Source organism: Perissodus microlepis, chromosome 7, assembly GCF_051167445.1.
Source record: "Perissodus microlepis isolate ML-2025 ecotype Zambia chromosome 7, ASM5116744v1, whole genome shotgun sequence".
NCBI lineage: Eukaryota > Metazoa > Chordata > Actinopteri > Cichliformes > Cichlidae > Perissodus > Perissodus microlepis.
In genome coordinates, this window is record NC_140467.1 from 17,378,480 (window position 1) to 17,396,576 (window position 18,097).

At 39.4% G+C, this 18,097-nt stretch overlaps 1 protein-coding gene across 1 annotated transcript in view; it reads right to left on the reverse strand.

The window, feature by feature from the left end:
- Positions 1–18,097, reverse strand: part of nell2a (neural EGFL like 2a) — an 83,405-nt gene that overhangs the window by 52,566 nt on the left and 12,742 nt on the right. The window contains exons 4-12 of the mRNA XM_084933902.1: positions 17,290–17,463; positions 16,233–16,329; positions 14,029–14,101; positions 12,926–13,008; positions 12,394–12,522; positions 10,058–10,160; positions 4,816–4,907; positions 3,169–3,274; positions 2,489–2,617 (exon numbers count right to left, since the gene is read on the reverse strand). Coding sequence (XP_084790028.1) covers positions 2,489–2,617; positions 3,169–3,274; positions 4,816–4,907; positions 10,058–10,160; positions 12,394–12,522; positions 12,926–13,008; positions 14,029–14,101; positions 16,233–16,329; positions 17,290–17,463 — 986 coding nt within the window. The remainder of the gene's footprint in view (positions 1–2,488; positions 2,618–3,168; positions 3,275–4,815; positions 4,908–10,057; positions 10,161–12,393; positions 12,523–12,925; positions 13,009–14,028; positions 14,102–16,232; positions 16,330–17,289; positions 17,464–18,097) is intronic.

Consider the following 18,097-nt stretch of genomic DNA (forward strand, 5'->3'; position numbering starts at 1 on the left):
TGACCTTGTTTTTATATCAGAAATTAATCTACTGACTAAGAAGACAAACACAAGGGTCTCAAATTGTATTATGAAAAGCAGTTATTGTTGATGTGGACACAGATAATGAGAGGATTACATTTCCCATCACAACAGGATTATGTGAAAAAAAAGACCATGAATTCAACTAAGGGGTTTATGGGAAAATATTTTGAAAATGCTCCCATGTGTTTCCATTTTTTAGGTAAAAAATATAAAAAGCTGACTCTGATGAAAGCCAGGCTGTATGAGAGAAAAGAACAGAATAGAATAGAAGAGCCCTTTATTGTCATTGTACATGAAATTGTGGAAATCTACCTTCTGTTAACAATGACAACAAACACTACGAATCAGGCACTGCTGGGATTTGAACCCAGTATCTCCTGTTTACAAGACAGACACTTTAACCAACTAAGCATAAAACCAGCAAAGTATAACATTTAAATAGAATGCAGTCATTTGCAAATTATTTAACTCTCCTGGGTTTTGGGGCCTAATTTGTAGTTTTTGTTTTTTCATAATGTGCTTTTGTCTGCTGAGGCACCTTTATCTGATTTACAATATGCATGACCTGTAGATTATTTATCAACTGTTTGTCCTATACAAGGCACGGTTCAGTTCTGATGAGATGTTATTGCTATCAATCATGGTCAATCATGTGACCTGTCACAGGCGATAAGATGCCGCTGCCCTGTGTTTCACAGTCTGATGAAGAGCAGGTGTGCTTGAAACATCACACATTAAATAACAAAATTGGAGTTTTAGAATGAGAACCATTAATTCTTTTCTATTTTTCATAACAAGCTGAATATTTTCAAAGAGTGTTTGATTACAAGGCCAAAAAGTTTAAAGAAATGCAGGATGTGGTTTAGCAAAGCTGTCCTTGAATAAGACATCATCTTGATGGCGACATACAGTATGTTGCTCCAAAACCGGCCTTATCATTTGCATCAATGGGAAGTTACTCATATTTATGGACCTCACACTATCATCAATACTGTACAGAATGGTTTCTCTGCCATTTATGCATCAAAACGCACGCAGAGGCCATGATTTTGATTTTGCAAGCAACTATTTACTGTAGCTGTTTGATGGCAATGTTTTTTTGCTCCCGAAGGCAGTGCAGTGACTTCAGCTAGAGAATCAGTCTGTTTTTAATGCGGTGCTACCTGAGGGCACAAAGATTATGGCCATTTAGAGCTGGTTTCTACTTGTCCCCTGTACAGCACTTTCTCCAGATTCCCTGAATCCTTTAATGACATCATGCAACCTGAGGATGAAAAACCCAAATTATCTTATTTTAAGACTGAGAAACATTATTTTTAAGTTATTCTATGTTCACCTATTTTCCCAATTAGTCGTTCACAGTGCTGAAGCCTTCTTCATCTTTTTAGTCTTTTGTTCTCTCAGTCTGACACATGTTGTCAGCATCAAAACAATTTTACATTCGACAAGTATTTATGGTTTTAATGATTTTTTTGGGTACAGAGTGGGGGGTAACCTTTTGAATGAGATTCAGTCAAACTAGGAAACTAATAACCTGCTGCTTAGTAAAATAAAAACTATAAACATTTAGAAACGGTGACCTAATGTTTTGGATTCTTTGTGCTGGATTATCTACCAAAGGCCTGAGGCAAATTTTGTACAGTTCGTTTTATAATTCTCCAGACTGAAAAGCATAAACACTCTTTTGGAAGCTGGAAAATAAGCTGTCACACTGACTGTAAGATGACCTCTGCAGAAGTAAAAGAAAAATCTTGGCTATTATTATGTTGGCATGTCTAAAGGAAGGAAAATGATTCATATAAAACATTATAAAAATGCTGTATTACTTTTGGAACACTGAACAAGTGAATGAATACATCAAAAATAAGAAAAGTAAGAGAGAATAAAGAGACTTATATCCAGTATATCCTTTGATCAACACGTCCTCATTTTCCACCTCGCTGCAAATGTCATCTCTAAAGCGCTTTGTCCCAAGACTTTTCCGTCTTTTGTTAGTCTGTTGGTCCTGTCGTGTACACATATCTGTGTGCACAGCTATTCCTCTCCAGCCTTAAACCCCTGTGGTTGGCACCACAACATAATATTGTCTCACCACGTATATCAAACTGTCTCTCCTCTCAGTCCCTGCCAGATCCCACCATCACCTCCAGAGTTAGCTGCTCCATTACTTCCAGGTCCAGTTTCTCCTGTTCTTTCTGTTGCCAATGTTAACTTTCCATTCTGCACATTATTCTTAATTTGACAGTCTACAGTGTACTTAGCTCCTCATCATGCTTTTCACCCGACATACACTGCTAACCTCGACCACCCTTTCTTCACTCCTCTGTCTCTAAACCCTCTCCCACTCAAGTTTTCTGCTTTTCAATAAATCTATAAAACCTTCGCCTTTGTCTGGCCACTGCTTTTGGGAGCAGCTAGTTGCTAAACTTTAACACAGAGATTGTTATTCAGAACCATACTATACCTTCACAGTAGGCATTATCATCTCGCAGTGGGCGGAAGCCATCCTTACAAACACAGCAGTCTCCTGCCTCCAGGTTCACACAGTCAGAGTTCTCCATGCAGCCGTTGCCCTCTGAGCAGAAGTCATGACCTGCGGGAGGCAGGGAGGAAAAGGGTGAGACTCAGAGGATAGAAAAGGAGAGGAGTGACAGAGGCATACAGAGGCAGTCGAAAGGTTATATCATAGCTCCACACCTTTTTTTTCCCTCCACAGTATCTTAACTGTGGTGTTTTTACTAGTATATGAGGGCAATACACTCAAATATTCTCTCTACATCTGACTTCACAGAAAACTACGCTGCACTATGAATGAGTAGGTAAAAATTTAAAGACCATACTTATTATTTTACAACTTTCAATTCAATTTTCTAGAAGTCACACGCACTTTTTAACTGCTGCAATTTATTTTCAAATAAAGGAGATCTTTCTTACAGAAAAGAACAGAAAAACTACCCAACCACCTTGTAGAGAGAATTCATTTGAAAAAAAAAAGTGTAAATGTCATGCTGAATGACCTGAAATCAAATGTCAAAATCAAACAGTTAGCATATAAACATGCTCCAAAGGTGTGGAGGTTTCGTGCATTGACAGGTCTGAATTCTAGCATGTTTTCTGAAGCATAAGATCAAGCTTCTTCAATACCTCTGCAGACTTTACAGCATCTGCCACTCAAAGCAATCTGCTCCGACTCCGGACAGTTGAGTTCGGGACAAGGCTCACTGGGGACCACTCGATGCATGGTCCTGTCCTGTGAAGAGAGGAGGCAAAATCCTTGTCAGCAACTTCTTAGGTGAACTCTGCCCCCTTCATTTCCTAAGGGCCCAGAGGTAATTATATAGGTAATTATTCATCCATTGTGTTTCCTCTTTCATGGCCCCACTCTCCCTGCTCCCTCTGTGTTCATTATAAGCCAATTACTCATTGGTCAATCACATTTTTCCCCAAAAAAACTACCTGTGGAAAGGGAAAGAAGAAGGGGAAAGCACGCTCTTCTTCTCTTGTTATCCTCAGCAATTTACATCAGGATTTATGATGCATCTTTATTACACTAACAGTGAATCAATCTTCTAGATTATCCCTGCATGTGCGTTTAGTCAGAGTGTAAAACCTGATTATGAGGTTCTGTTTCCCTGCATGCCTTTGGCAGGCCAATGTGATGATCTCATCCTTGTACCTCCAACTGATGCCCTTTTAGATTCCAGATTGCCACAGATAGTTCGACAAAAACAACAGACCTCTTCTGTTAATTCCTAGTGGACAAATGTTTTCCTAAGGATAACCTTAAATCAGGAGGTTAAAAAGGCGTCCTTATAATATGCCATGATCTCGGCTCACGCACAGGTAAAGTTCTGGAACAAACTTCCCCCAAAAGTCCCCAAACAACTTTCCCAACAAGCTTTGCCATCTACTTCTGGCCACCCACCACCCAAAACTTGCACCCCCAACCCAACCCACCTCCCTCGCAGCCAGCAGGCAGACAGAAGATCAGAGACGTGACAAGCAGCTGTCAGGGGAAGCCTGCAGAAGTCTGCAGCAGTGGGCTGACTGACAGCACTTCTTTGATCTGCCTGTGACTGCCAGTCAGTTAACTGGGACTACAGATGGGCCAGGTGTGGGCAAGCAAGCCAGGCAGCTGTCTGAAACTGCAGATTCTAATGGAGCTTTGCAGAATTCATGGAGGAGCTGGATGATATGATAGAGCTGGGTGATTAAAAACTTCAAATCATTTTTCTGTGATTGATTGGGCCTGCCTGGAATAATGTCATCAAGCGAATTACTCCCAAAAGTGAGCAACCCACCCATCTGGTGCACCAGGCAGACAAAAGCAAATACTTTGAATAATTGGGGAATGAATCTAATTTGGGACCACTGTGGTATCTGATGATTGGTACTGAAGAATAGATGTGGCATTCTCTGACTGACATGTACACCTCCTTTTTACATTTTGGCCTCCAAATGTAAAATTGAGTAGTGGGATTCGGTCTTCTTTTCTTTTTTTTCTTTTTTTTTGTAGGACAGCGACAAGACAGATCAATGAAATTGAGCTAAAGCGGACAAACTCACAAGATGGGGTATTGTATCCTGCCACAGTGGGTCACACAGCGTAAGTATTTAGTAAGCTGTCATGCAGAGCAATATGGAAATTAGGAGACTTGAAGGTCCATGAGTTAATGTGGGGTCTCTTTCTAAAAGACGTTCTAAAAAGCCTTCTAAATGAAAATGGTTGTGCGTGTGTGTGTGTGTGTGTGTGTGTGTGTGTGTGTGTGTGTGTGTGCTGATATGACTTACCCTGCATTCAAACAGCAGGCACCTGCCAGCAGAGTCACGTACAGCTTTCTGATCTCCTTCCACCAGTTCTCTTCCACCAAATAAGCAGACAGCTGTTAGCAGACACATAAATGCACACAAATAAATAATTAAATAAATAAATGGTACAATGAACAAATATTAAACAAATATGCACATAAAAACACATTGCTTTTTAAAATCTGCGTTGGTTTATCAGGATATCAGGATAATAACCCTACATCTCCCTTTTTTAAATGGCTGTGACCTATTTTTAATTAATTAATGCAGGTCCAAAAAATGTGCTGGTGTAAGACATTTAGACAATATTTAATGATCACCAAAGAGTAGCAGAAATGTTAGCTGAACTGTGTGAAAGCCGTAGAATTACATGTGAGTAAAACAATACAAATGAAGAACGCAACAAAGTGCTTGCAGTTGCCGGGTTTGGAGATGGACGGATGCGAACAATGATACCTTTCATTTCCAAACAGATAACAGCTCAGTACTTATGATGCTTGAGTTTGAACAGCTGTTGAATACATTTTCATTATTTATTTTTTTATTTTTTTGCATATAAGTATTCAGATTCTATTGATAAGGTAGAGCAGCTAGGCTCATGCTACATGCAGATCAATGATCTCCATAAAGAGCAAAGCAGGGACGGCACTTTCTTATATAGTGTTATTGTAATCTATTGTAGTTAAAACAAAAATAATTTTTATTAGCTTTTTAAAAATGTATCTGCATTTGTAAACAAGGACCACATAATAGAATAGTAAGTATTTGCCTGGATATCCACTGGACATGGTCCCCTTCAAAAAAATATTATCCATAGGTTAAGCCAGCACACATGCCTTTGGTTTCCCAGATTGGCCCTTAATAAGTTAATAATGTCTTCAGCTACCAACCAGATGCGAAGAAAAACAAGATGCCCATAATTCATTTTGAATTCATAACCTCATTAATTGGAAAATAATGACTTTCTATTTGAATTTTCTTTATTGTTCTTTATTTGTAAATTAATTCATCGGTAAAACCTTATATCGAACCTAATGATCAAAACTGTCTCTTCATATATACACTGATAAAAAAATAAAAATAAAGGGACACACTGAAAGCGACACTCAATATGAAAAAAATCATGCTGTATACATGTATCTATAGTCATATGGACTGGGTAATGTGTTTGGAAGGACAGGATGCCACATCACTTGATGGAAATGAAAATCATCAACCTACAGAGGGCTGAATTCAAAGATACACTGAAAATCAAATTGAAATGCAGGCTAGTCTATTTTGCTGAAATTTCAACCCAGAATAACTCAGAATAGTATTGAGTGATTCATGTGGCCCCTAAGTGCATGTGTGTCTTCTATGTCTGACAATGTTCATCCTCCAGGAACTCCCTGCATATCCTCAGCACATGAGGCCGGGTATTGTTGTGCACCAGGAACGTCTGACATTGGTCCAAGGATTTTGTGCTGATACTAATGGTGGTCAGCAAAGGTCTGTGCATACCTCCATGGATATGCCTCCCCAGATCATTATGGACCCACCAGGAAACCAGTCATGCTGAACCGTATTACAGGGAGCATAATGTTCTCCATGGCTTCTCCAGAACCTTTCATTTCCGGCACGTGTTCATCTGTGAAAAGCACTGAGCGCCAGTAGTGGACCTGCAAATTCTGATATTCTATGTCAAATGCCAATTGGACTCCATCATGCCAGGCAGCAAGCACAGGGCCCACTAGTGGACGTTGGGCACTCAGGCCACACTCATGAAGTCAGCTTCTGATTGTTTGGTCAGAGACATTCACACAGTGTGCTGCTGGAGCTCATTTTGTAGCTCTGGCGGTGCTCATCCTGTTCCTGCAGATACCAGTCCAGCTAATGGTTTAAGGATCTTTTACAGCCCTTTCCAGCTCTCCTCGAGTAACTACCCATCTCCTGAAATCTACCTCATGCTCTTGTAACTCTGCCGGGAGACACAGCAAACCTTCTGGCAATGGCACGTATTAATGTGTAATTGAATTTGTAGGATCCAGAACTGCAAAAACTAGCAAAAGCAACAGAGTGGCATCTAACAGTAAACCCATTCCTGTTTTGTAAGTTGTCTAATTGTTGTACATCTGGTGCACCTCTTGTTAATTTCATTAACACCAAAGCAGCTGAAACTAATTAATATTAGTATAATATTAGTATATAATATTATATAACAGTTTAATATCCCAGAGGTTTAACTGACCTGATGCTATACTCTGATGAAAAAGTGTTCTTTTAATGTTTTGAGCAGTGTATATATTCTCTGACATCATACAAATGATTTAGTATGATGTGGGAAAACAATTAAAAGAGCCAAACAATCTGTCACAATATCACCCAAATTAGGGGTAACCACTTTTTCACCCCAGGAAGAACAGATGCTTCATTCTGGTTTGGAGCTTCTTATACGGCTTGAAAAGATTTGGGATCTGCATGTTCTCTGAAGAATTCCAATACAAATTTAATCTGAATTGTAAAATCGCATCATCATAACTAATTTACTAGACCCCACAACCAGCGGCTGAAATAATGAGGACAAAAGGCTCTTTAAAAAAAGGCCCATCAGAATTTTATAATCTGCTTACATCCTATCATGAGAGAGCTCACAGTTTAAGCTACACGCAAGGAACAACAATTTGGTTGCTGAAAACTAAGCAGAGGAAATCGACATGTGTTGCAGGTGGTGAATACACTAAGAACTGGTCAATGCAAGCATGTGTAACTCCCACCAAGTTAAATCAATATAATTTAAAAAAAAATGCACCACGCCCGTAAGCTAAATACACAGTTGATAAAGAGACACTATTTTTCTCCAGGCTGGCAGAGCAGAAAGATTCAAATATTTTGAAAAGAGGTCAGAGTGACATGTAAGAAAATTATCTCAAAGAGAAATTGCACAAGCCCTGAGCTCATTTCTACTTGGTTTATATCCAGACAAACAAAATTACTTCAAAAAAAGGAAGAAAACATTATGACCCTTGTTTTTTAAATGCCACAAAGCTAACAGCATTGTTTCAGAAAATGACCAAATGTTACACACTAAAAAAGACAAATGATGTCAGAGCTTCCATTTGAAATAATCATTTAAAGGTGTTAGAAATTGTTTAGGGGACCTTTCTTGAAATTCGTAGATGATGTGTATCTAACAGGAAGTTGATCTGAATTGCAGTTGTTTGTAAAGAATAGAGGCTCTTCTTCAGATTGTGAGGTTTTTTTCTTGTTTCATCTGAAAAAGATTTCATTATGTACATTTGACTCATACTGTTCTCTTTTTGTAACTGCTGAACCCAAATCTGTGCGTCTCCGCTCAGCTGTGACCGCAAACACTAGTTAGATGTCAAGAGTTATTTAACAGTGCTGTTTAACGTGCATCACACACTCTGTCCTTATTATTTACACTTTTTTTGTGAGACCTTTTTTTTAAAGCCCTCAGGTGAATACAGTTGAACCAAATCAAGCGTGTCAAACTCAATTAAGTAACAACAGAAGAAGTGATGGCATAATTAATATGCAGAGGGAGAAAGCACTCCTGAGTGCGGCACTGAAGCCATTTCATGTAACTGGGGGTTCTTGGGGTGGTGGAGGTTAAAATAATCACATGGGCAGAAAGCGTGTGTTTGATGAGCAGTTGGGGTCAGACAGATTTAGTCTGATACAAGGGGGAGAAATGATTGACACTGGAGGTCAGGCCCTATCACAAAGCAGCGTATCATAAAAGCGAAGGACTTCTGAAACAGCCATTTGGCGCTCTACTTGACAGACAATCACACACAAAAAAATAGAGACTCAGAACTCCTCCCTGGAAGGCCCGGCGCTGAGATAAGCCTTTAATTTGGAGAGCAAATCATGTCTTTGTAGCAAGGAAACTTGCGGTACACTTCTCTCCAAAGCGAGAGCACGTGTAATTAGCTGTGTGTTTGTCTACCTCATTGACACAAGGGAGAATAGGGATATTGAGTTTAAGGGCATTACTTGCTACGTGTTTGTATTTGGGTAACACGGCAGCAGATTTACAGTCCCACTTAAAGCCCCTGCGTATCGGCCTGGGCCTATGGTTCCGTGGAAAAAGATGCTGACACGAGATGATTAGCATCCCAGACTAATTGTTTCTTCCTGATAGAGAGTAAATCTTGTCTATTATTTGCTTTTGCAGCATTTTCACTGTGTCATTCGCTTACAAGCAAAGCAGGAAGAGGGATGGCAGAAGTGCGTGGGTGCTTGTGATGAAGAAGCTCTCAAATGAAGTCAGCCTGCACAAGACGTGGAGTCAAATCTGCTAAGAAATACTATACACACACACGCACAAAGTCTGGTACATTTTTCTATCGCTCATATGGTGTGTAACCTTCAACACATCTCAGGTGAGAACACCAGTTATTGAAAACACTCAGACGTACGGTAATAAATTCCTTTGCTTAATGCATGTGCGAGATTGTGTTCTATAAGTTGCCAGTTCTTTTTGCCTCTCAAAAGAAAATATATCACATCTGTTAAAGTTTCATTTGGGATACTATCAGCAGAATGCAAAAAAAAAAAGATAATACGATAATACCCACTGAAATCCATTTTTATTGAGAGGGGAATTGAGAGAATATGAGATGCAGAGTGCTGCGGTGAAGAGGCTAATAAGAGTTCATTGCTTAGCTCAAAGTCTTTCGGAAAAAAGAAAAAAAAACAGACCCTCTATGTAGCAATGTGATGAAATGGAATTATTTATCCAGCTAGAACATATCAGTGTTCAAAAGTTAATAAATGGACATTTATGGAGACACTATTGCCAGTGTGATTATGAGCATCATTTTAGACCCTTAACATTCCCTTCCTCTTCACTTTTCTCACAGCCTCAACATGCCATGCCATAAATAGGAACTAGTTTACATCACATGCAGCGATCCCAGATTTACTGGCTCATGTCTGTGTGACTGGTGGCCATCTGTGTTTTGAAAGCCGGCTAGTGAATAATTGATTGGTCCATGTATATGCAAAAAGGATGGACTCATCTCAAGAGACATGTTAGGAGGTAGCTTAGCAACACAGCAGAGCCCTGGTCAATTGTCAGGCAGCCCTTGTGGAGGCGTTATATGTGCTCTAAATCTGGTGATGGAGGTTGTTTTGCTGTTATGTGTGCGCGTTTGTGCGCAATTGTGTCCATGATTGTATGAGTGTAGGAGGGTGCTGAGGTTAAGGGTACTTCACTCACGCTGGCACTCCTTGCAGCAGGCACCCTTTACGTAGGCAGGCGCTGTGCCCGCCGGGCACTGAGGGGGAGGGCAGGAGATGGCCTCACATTGCACCGTGCCATTCTGGTAGAGAGAAACACAACACTTAGTTTAAAGAGTGACTAGTAGAACTCAAGTGACACTGGGCGTTTGGTGCTTGAACTGATACATATTACTTCAGTATCAACAATTCTAAAAATCTGACTATATTTATATTGATTTTCTTTTTTGAAAATAATCACCTAAATTGGGCAAATACTGCATTTTGAACAAGATATATAATAATTAGGATTTAACATTAAAAAATAAGACTGGAAAAACTGGAAAACAACTAATATCGGGTTTTACCGATACCCACACTGATATTTGGTGATTTAAAAATCTGATATGTCGGCCAATATTTTTTTTCTTTCAAACGCAAATAGATTTCCCCAATAATTGTCCTCATTAACATAATATAACGATGCTAATTAAATATAATCTTTACTTGGAATACTCGAGAACTCCTGGCAGTACTGGCTGGTGGTAATTGGTGGGGTACTGCAGGAAAGTTACACAGCGCCCTCTGGTGGGCAATCTATGCAGTGTCGACACTCATAACATAGTTGAAGGGTGTTTCTTACATGTTTTCCTTTTTAATTTATGTACTGGCTTTTATAAATGATGATGAAACAGCTAATATCAACGGCTGATATTGGCTAATAACATTGTTTCTGAACTTCAAACATACATTGGAATTTCTGTCAGCCATTTTTAAATCCTTACTGTCCAACACACAATTGAAGCTAAACACAGTGGTCCATCAATAAATTATATTTTTATGAAGCTAGTATTTGTTGATTTTTTGGTAATGATGAACTACTACATTATGTTGATGTTTCTATTATATTGTTCACCCCATTTGTATAATTGGCATAGGCTAAATGCATGCAAGGCTGCTATTGAAATTAATGCATTTTAGACTATAATTATGCCATTATAAATACATTATAAATCACAGGATGCACAGATGTTTGCAGCTTACTCAACCCCCCAAATCCTATGTTGCATCTTCTAAATATTCAGAGGGTTCTGGCCAAGCCGAGGACTATGAATACTGTGCTGCGAATCCACTAAACTGAAGATTTCTACAGTAATCTGTATATCTAACATATTTAAATACTATCTCCTTTTCTCCGGCTGTTACTGTAATTAACATAGTTTCCACGGATGAAAGCTCTGTGACAGCAACATTTATGAACCTGATCCACATAATTGATAACATCTTAATGCATGACCTTTGAATTTTAAAGGTCAAAGCTAATTACCACACATAAGGTAAGAACATATCCCATTTAATGCCTTAATTGCAGCCCAGGAGTGGCAAAACATCTTTCCCGACGAATGAAGCGATTTCATTGGATGAGTGGGTAGAACAAATCCCTGATGATAATTATCATCTGTCAAGTGCAATTAGGTGCGGTGCACTGAGAGATATGTGATTTCCTATCTTTTGCATGTTGGGCAGTGGTGCGCAAAGTCATCTCATTGGCTGGTTGGAGCAGTTCAGTCGCAGTGAATGAGTTTCATGTTCCGAAGCTGAGTAGACTGAAAGGCAGTGAAATCTGTTTGCCGATGTAGTACAAGCACAAGATCTCCAGCCGCTTATAATTCTTCTTTTGGCAATTATTCACACTTTGTGCAGCACAAAGTAGACCCTTGAGAGAATAGCGTATTATTAAGCACTGCTGTTGATGCGTGTAATCCTGAGTACTGTGGAGGTTTTTAATACAGTATCTTTTCTTGGGTAACTAGGGCAACCCTCAAGCTAGTGCATGAAAATAATGATACTACAAGCTGTCAACAACGGTGCCCCTGCACTTTGCACCTCTACCTCACCCAAACCCCTATCTTCACACACTTGATCAACAGGGGTTCAAGACAAAAAGGCAGCTTACAATAAGAGCAGAGAATGTATGTGTACACACAGACGCTCGCATACACAGTCGCACACCAACTGAGGCATGCACACGATACAATAAATACAACAATGCATGATTAAAAATGCATGTTGTCAGACACAAATGCATATCCCATTTATACAAATGCCCGCACACATTCATATTGGCCCGCACACTCACACGTATATTTGTTTATGACCCGCTCACATGCCTGCAAACATATAATCACACATAGCGAGACATAATTTCAGACCCAGTATGTTCAATGCACACAATCACAAAACCGAATGTCCCCTTTCCTTTTAATGGTCAGACACACACACACACACACTAGCATGCACGCAGAAGCAGTCGAGCACCCTTGTGAGAAGCCCCACCGTGCATGTGCAATTCCTGCAGCCATCTGTCCAGCTTTCATCCTCCCTGTAGACGACCCCCTTGACGCTGCAGGTTCTCTCACAATAGCAGCCATCCAGCCCATTCATCTTCTCCTCCGCCCTGGACAGCTGCACCACCAACACCCCCCCCCCCCCCCCCCCCCCCCCCAACACACCCGAAAGACAAAAACCAAGTAGAAAAGAAGACATGAGTCAGCCTCATTCTATGTCTATATTCACATGAAAACAGAAGCTTCAAAAGCAAACCAGCAGCATCACAAAACTCATTCATGAGATACTATTAACACCTCATACACTCTCAGTCTCTCCATCAGAAGAGAAAAGAGTTCATTAATAGGCAGAGCCAAATGTTAATACGGCTCTGAATGCCTGTTGCAATGCATGTTAATAACAGAACCGTACTGACAAGGGGATATATTTTACTCATTTAATTCAAAGGAGCAATTACCGTTCCTCTCTCTGTTTTGGATTAAATGTCAAATCAGCACAAATAACACACACATTACATTACCTTGCTGGATGTTTTTGCAAGTATATCCTGTAGCTCCATGATTTTCTGCACTAGTCCATGGAAATCATTGCAGGTTGGACATGCTGACATACAAGGAACAATACAAAGTAACTTAGGTACGTGCAATAACGTGGTCATCATTTCTAAAAATCTATGTTAACTGCATCATAACTATAGCAGATAAAAACCTGTCTAACCATATAACAGTTTTTAAACACTTTTAATAGTAGAAACAGTTCAGTAGTTTAACAGTAATAGTTAATAATTAATAATAACATTAATAATACTTGCTAATATGTTTTTCTTTGAAGGCGGAAATTTCACTTGTTATTTTATATTACAAAAAATGTCCCCTCTGTAAAAGGGTGTAATTTACTGGAAAACGCATTAAGCAAACTTTTTGAGGGACAGGAGCATATAATCCATGTGAAAAATCATTTTAAACCATGAGGTGTGGGTGTGTGGTTTTCACTCTCTGCAAAAATAGTGTTTGTCTGCAGAAACTCTAACAATGAGATAGGTAAAACAGCCACCTGGAATATAAAAAAGGTTCCTAGTGAAAACACATCATCATAGCGCACAATAAAAACATTTCACTGTACAACCAGTGATTGAATGGGGAAAAAAATATTGCATCAGAACATTTCTAAATCAAATAGTCTCACAGATTGCCACTTAAAAGTAATGCGAAACCGATTTCTGAAATATGCCTGATACAGTTTATTTCATCTGGCATATTTGCTCAGATAAAATTTCACAGCTTTTTGCACTGATATAAACAGCTGGTTTCTTTGTCCTCGCAAAACTAAATAAAACTGAACCATCATCAAAATCGTGGCAACAATGAGGATAACGATCACACAAGAAAAACCCACTTTTTGCTGATTGACTAACTGCAAAACACCCCACAACACAAACTCCTTAGCGCTACTCAGGATTTAAAAATACTACTAATAATAAATAATGATATCAAATAAATACAAAATGTACGTTTTATCTATACTGTAATCTAAAAGTGGGGTTGCAGGTAAATAAGTTAAAATCGGTGTAAACTAAGTTTGAGGGTTATTCAGAATCAACAGTAATGGGATTACTGCACTCACTTCTGTTAAGGTCTGGACACTGTGAGATGTAACCCTGTGGCATCACCAGGATCTCCACGTCCTGCATCACTCCCTACATACACAGACATAACAACCTTTTGATCATAGGGAGTAACACCTCATGCTAAAAAGAAGAAAAATATAGAAGAAACATCAAGCAGGTGTAGTAAATAGATGAGGACTTTGAGAGTTGGGAGTGTGGGGTAGGGTGGTAATATTTCTCCAAGTTGTCTAAGTAATTAATATTTGAGATAATGTGGGACCCAAGCATATGTATCCTCACAAAAATAAACAGGTAGAATTGTGTTTTTCACTGTGAAGTATGACAGACAGGTTGTTGGGTGATTGTTGGATAATATGCGTCCCAGACTGTCGCTCTGATCAATCATCTCATATCTGCAAACCTACAGGAGGTTAATTATGTGGCCAATTTAGCTGGAACGTGGATTTTTTTTTCCAATCTCCTCTGATAAGCATAAACAGGAGATAGAGATTCAATCATTTCACAAGTCCAGATTGTCCTACGTCCGAATCCCAAACACATACCTGTGTTCAGACACTCTGTTGCCATAGTAACCAGGTCCATTTCACTCCATGAGTGCATTTATTACCTTTACAGAAGTGGAACAGTGCAACTTAGGAGAAATTGTTTTTTTAAATTGTCTCGCCACTTCAATTTACCAACCATGAATTTAAAATCCTGGGGAAATTATTTGCTGATTTTTCACGGTAACGTGCAGAAATGGCAGAAGATAGGAGCTGTGTCGATCAAATTTGAAATAACACTATTTACTTACCGGCACAGTATAAATTCTGCAAAATACAACTGCTACAAACTATAAATAGAAACTGTGTTATAATGTGTATTGCATATTACTTGCACATTATTGTTTTGTTTAAACTAAGATGCCAAATTGCAGTTATTTTCTTGCATCCCTGAATAAGAAATTTTTAGTGGTTGAATATTGTTGTGTTTGTGTGAAAGAAAGGAGCTATTATTTAATAAATGTGCCCAACAATATTTTAGAAAGTAAAGAGGGATTTTTTTAATGGGCAGTGAGAAAATACTTAATATTAACACATAGAAAAAATTAATCCAGTTTTTGATCTGCAAAAATTAGATACCCTACCAGGCCAAGAAAAAAGTGAACTACTGAAAAATTCTGACTTGATAGAATTCATAACTTCAGTTACTAGATAAGACATTTAGTTATGTATAGTGTCTGAATGTAAAAAAAACAAACAAACAAACTTCTTGAGTAAAGAAGCAACAGTGCATGTGCTCTGTCTAAAGTCTTAACTATTACCGCTAAGGCTGTGATTTTCTCATTTTTAGCTAACACATACAGATATTGACCATTTCTCTATGTGTGTGGGCGTGCATGTGTCCTAATGAAGTAGTGTTTAAAAAAGACAAAAGAAAAAGAAAAAAAGGAGATGTCTTCCCAGCAACTAATCAAGGATTCACAGAGTGGCGAGGAAAGATGCTGCTGTGTGACAAGATTAGTGGGTGACCTCCAGAGCTTCTTTCATCAACCAATTAACACAGAGGAAATTCAAATGCCAGGACACAGTGTATAAAGCATTAACAGGTACACATACACACAGCCATCACTGCACCATCAAACACAGACCTAGTCACCAGCAGATTGATTAAAGTAGTTAAAATTGCTAGTAAGCTGACATTTTGCCCCAGCAAGTCTCCCCAGGTGGGAAATTCGGGAGTGCGGTCTAGTCTGAAAGAGGCGATATAAGTCTCTCTGTCTGAAAAACAATACTATAGACTAAGCTTAATGAGCATAGTCCAGAGGCTATTTAATGATTTCTCCCAAATAAGCACAGTGGGGGTTGCTGAGATAATTGCACTGGGCTTAGCTGCAGACTAAGGCATAGGGAACAAACAGTGACAAAAAAATGTCAATTCCTAGGGTAGGCAGAGCAGCCCTCAAATTAAAATGGTAAGCCTTGAGAAATGCATGCAATTAAATCCAACAGCTATAATAAATAAAAACAAACAAGCCAAACAAAGAGGGAAAGGATACAGTATAAACCAAGACTGAGTACGGGGTGAAAAGATGGTGCCGCAGCTGAAATGAATTACTTGTTTGTGCTATTCTGAATCATTTATGGCTTAGTAATGACAGATCAGGAGAGGCATCAGCATGCATATATTCTGGAAAAGAGGTTTTTATTGCAGCATTAACCTTGAAGAAGCCATGAGCAGCGTTTCTTTGTCCGAGCCAAAAGGAAGTATCCTCGGGTATGTCCATGTAGGGAGGTTCCACCACCCGCTCATAGATCCTGAAAAAACATGATCATAAATTGGTCAACGGCTAAAATCACAAAAAAGTCAGTTATGCTACCTGTTTGGCTCATGTGATGAAAAGATGCCCCCCCACCCACACTGCAGGTCCTGCCCTTTTAAATCCTTCTGTTAACTCTTTCCCTATGCAGGGTATAGATAGCCACATGCTTTCTTGGATGCACATGGTGTTGCCGTCTGTTCTCTTATCGTGCCAAGAAGGATCATCACACGCAAACAGTGACTCCCATGTCATAGTGAGCAGCAGAGGCATGTAAAAACGCCGGTTTCCTCAAGGTGAGTTCAACCTGCGCCGGACCCATGACACATATGGCCGATGTCGATACGTGCATGCCAGAGTCCGCAAGTGAACACGGTCCATACACAACGCAGCACGTCATGGCCTAAAAACACAAACCGTAGTTTACAGCGCCGTATTGTTACCTAACAGGTTTTGGTTTCACTATTGTCTTTCAGTGAGTTTCTGCTTTTGGAGAGATATTACACATTGTATTTTTCCATGCAAAGACACAGACAAAAAACCCCTGAAAGATGATCCAGAATAGATTTGATCACTTAGTTTAAAGTAATTTAAAGTCCTATTTAAATTAAAGCACCACATGCTAATTCAGTATGAGAAATCCCTTTTTTCCCCAAATTTAAAATCGGTATCTCTCTAAGCCTGGAGTCATTGCAATAATTTTTACATGATTTAACATAGCAGTATCTATTGCCGTGTGAGTTGGAGGCTTACAAATGCAACTCATTGCAGAAACTCAGAAAACAGATTTTATGTGAATTAATTATATTATGGCAGATCAGGTCATTCAGATAATGAAGGTCCTTGCGCGGTATGTTGCATGAGATTAGTACATGCAAAGTTTGAAGCTGATACACAAGCGACATTTAAATCTGTATTTTTCCTTTTGAAAGCGAAGACCCTCAATCCAGGATCTTACCTGTTACAGTCCACGTGTAGTATGACGTGAGATGCGCTGACGGCGACAGAGACCTTGTGCCACTGGTCGTCAGCCAGGCTGTAAGGGAACACCTCCGTGTGATCCTGCTGCCCTTTGGTGCGATAATGAAGGCGTACTTCACTCCGTTGGCCGCTGCTCTCGAGCTCCAGGAACCTGCAACACAAAAGTTCCAGCAACTTAAGTAAAAACCATGGTAAGTTCTGTGACACCTTCCTGCGTCTTACAGTGTTACAAAGTCGTGTTGCTTAAAAAAATGTATTTGTCGCACAAAGAAATGCAAAACTGTCTGAACTCCTCTATTAAGAATTTGATCACATTAAAGGCTAAACATAGGGGCGCTGTATTGCTGTCTAATGCAACATCAGCAGCACACAGCAATGGCCCGCATGCAGCGATTCAACTCTTTACGTTAGAGCATTAGTATTCCAGGAGAATCCTCTTCTCCACACCACCGAGATTCACCCAGCACAGTGACACTAATGGAAAGAGCTGCCGACACACACTCATCACCTCAGCGTTTTAAAGACAGACTTATTTGAACAAGAGTCATTTTCAAGAAACATTATTCAAAAGAAAAATAGACAGTGTAGCAATGGAATTGATTTATCTGCAAACCACATCTAATAGATTTACTCTCCCCTAGCCATGCATGCACATTCATCTTGACTCCATAAACACACTAGCTAACACTTTGGATGCTGAATTATTTCTGCCATGTTTTAAATGAAACCATGTAGTGCTGCTTTGTTGCATATGAATGGCTGGGAAGGCTAATCATCAGTGGGAG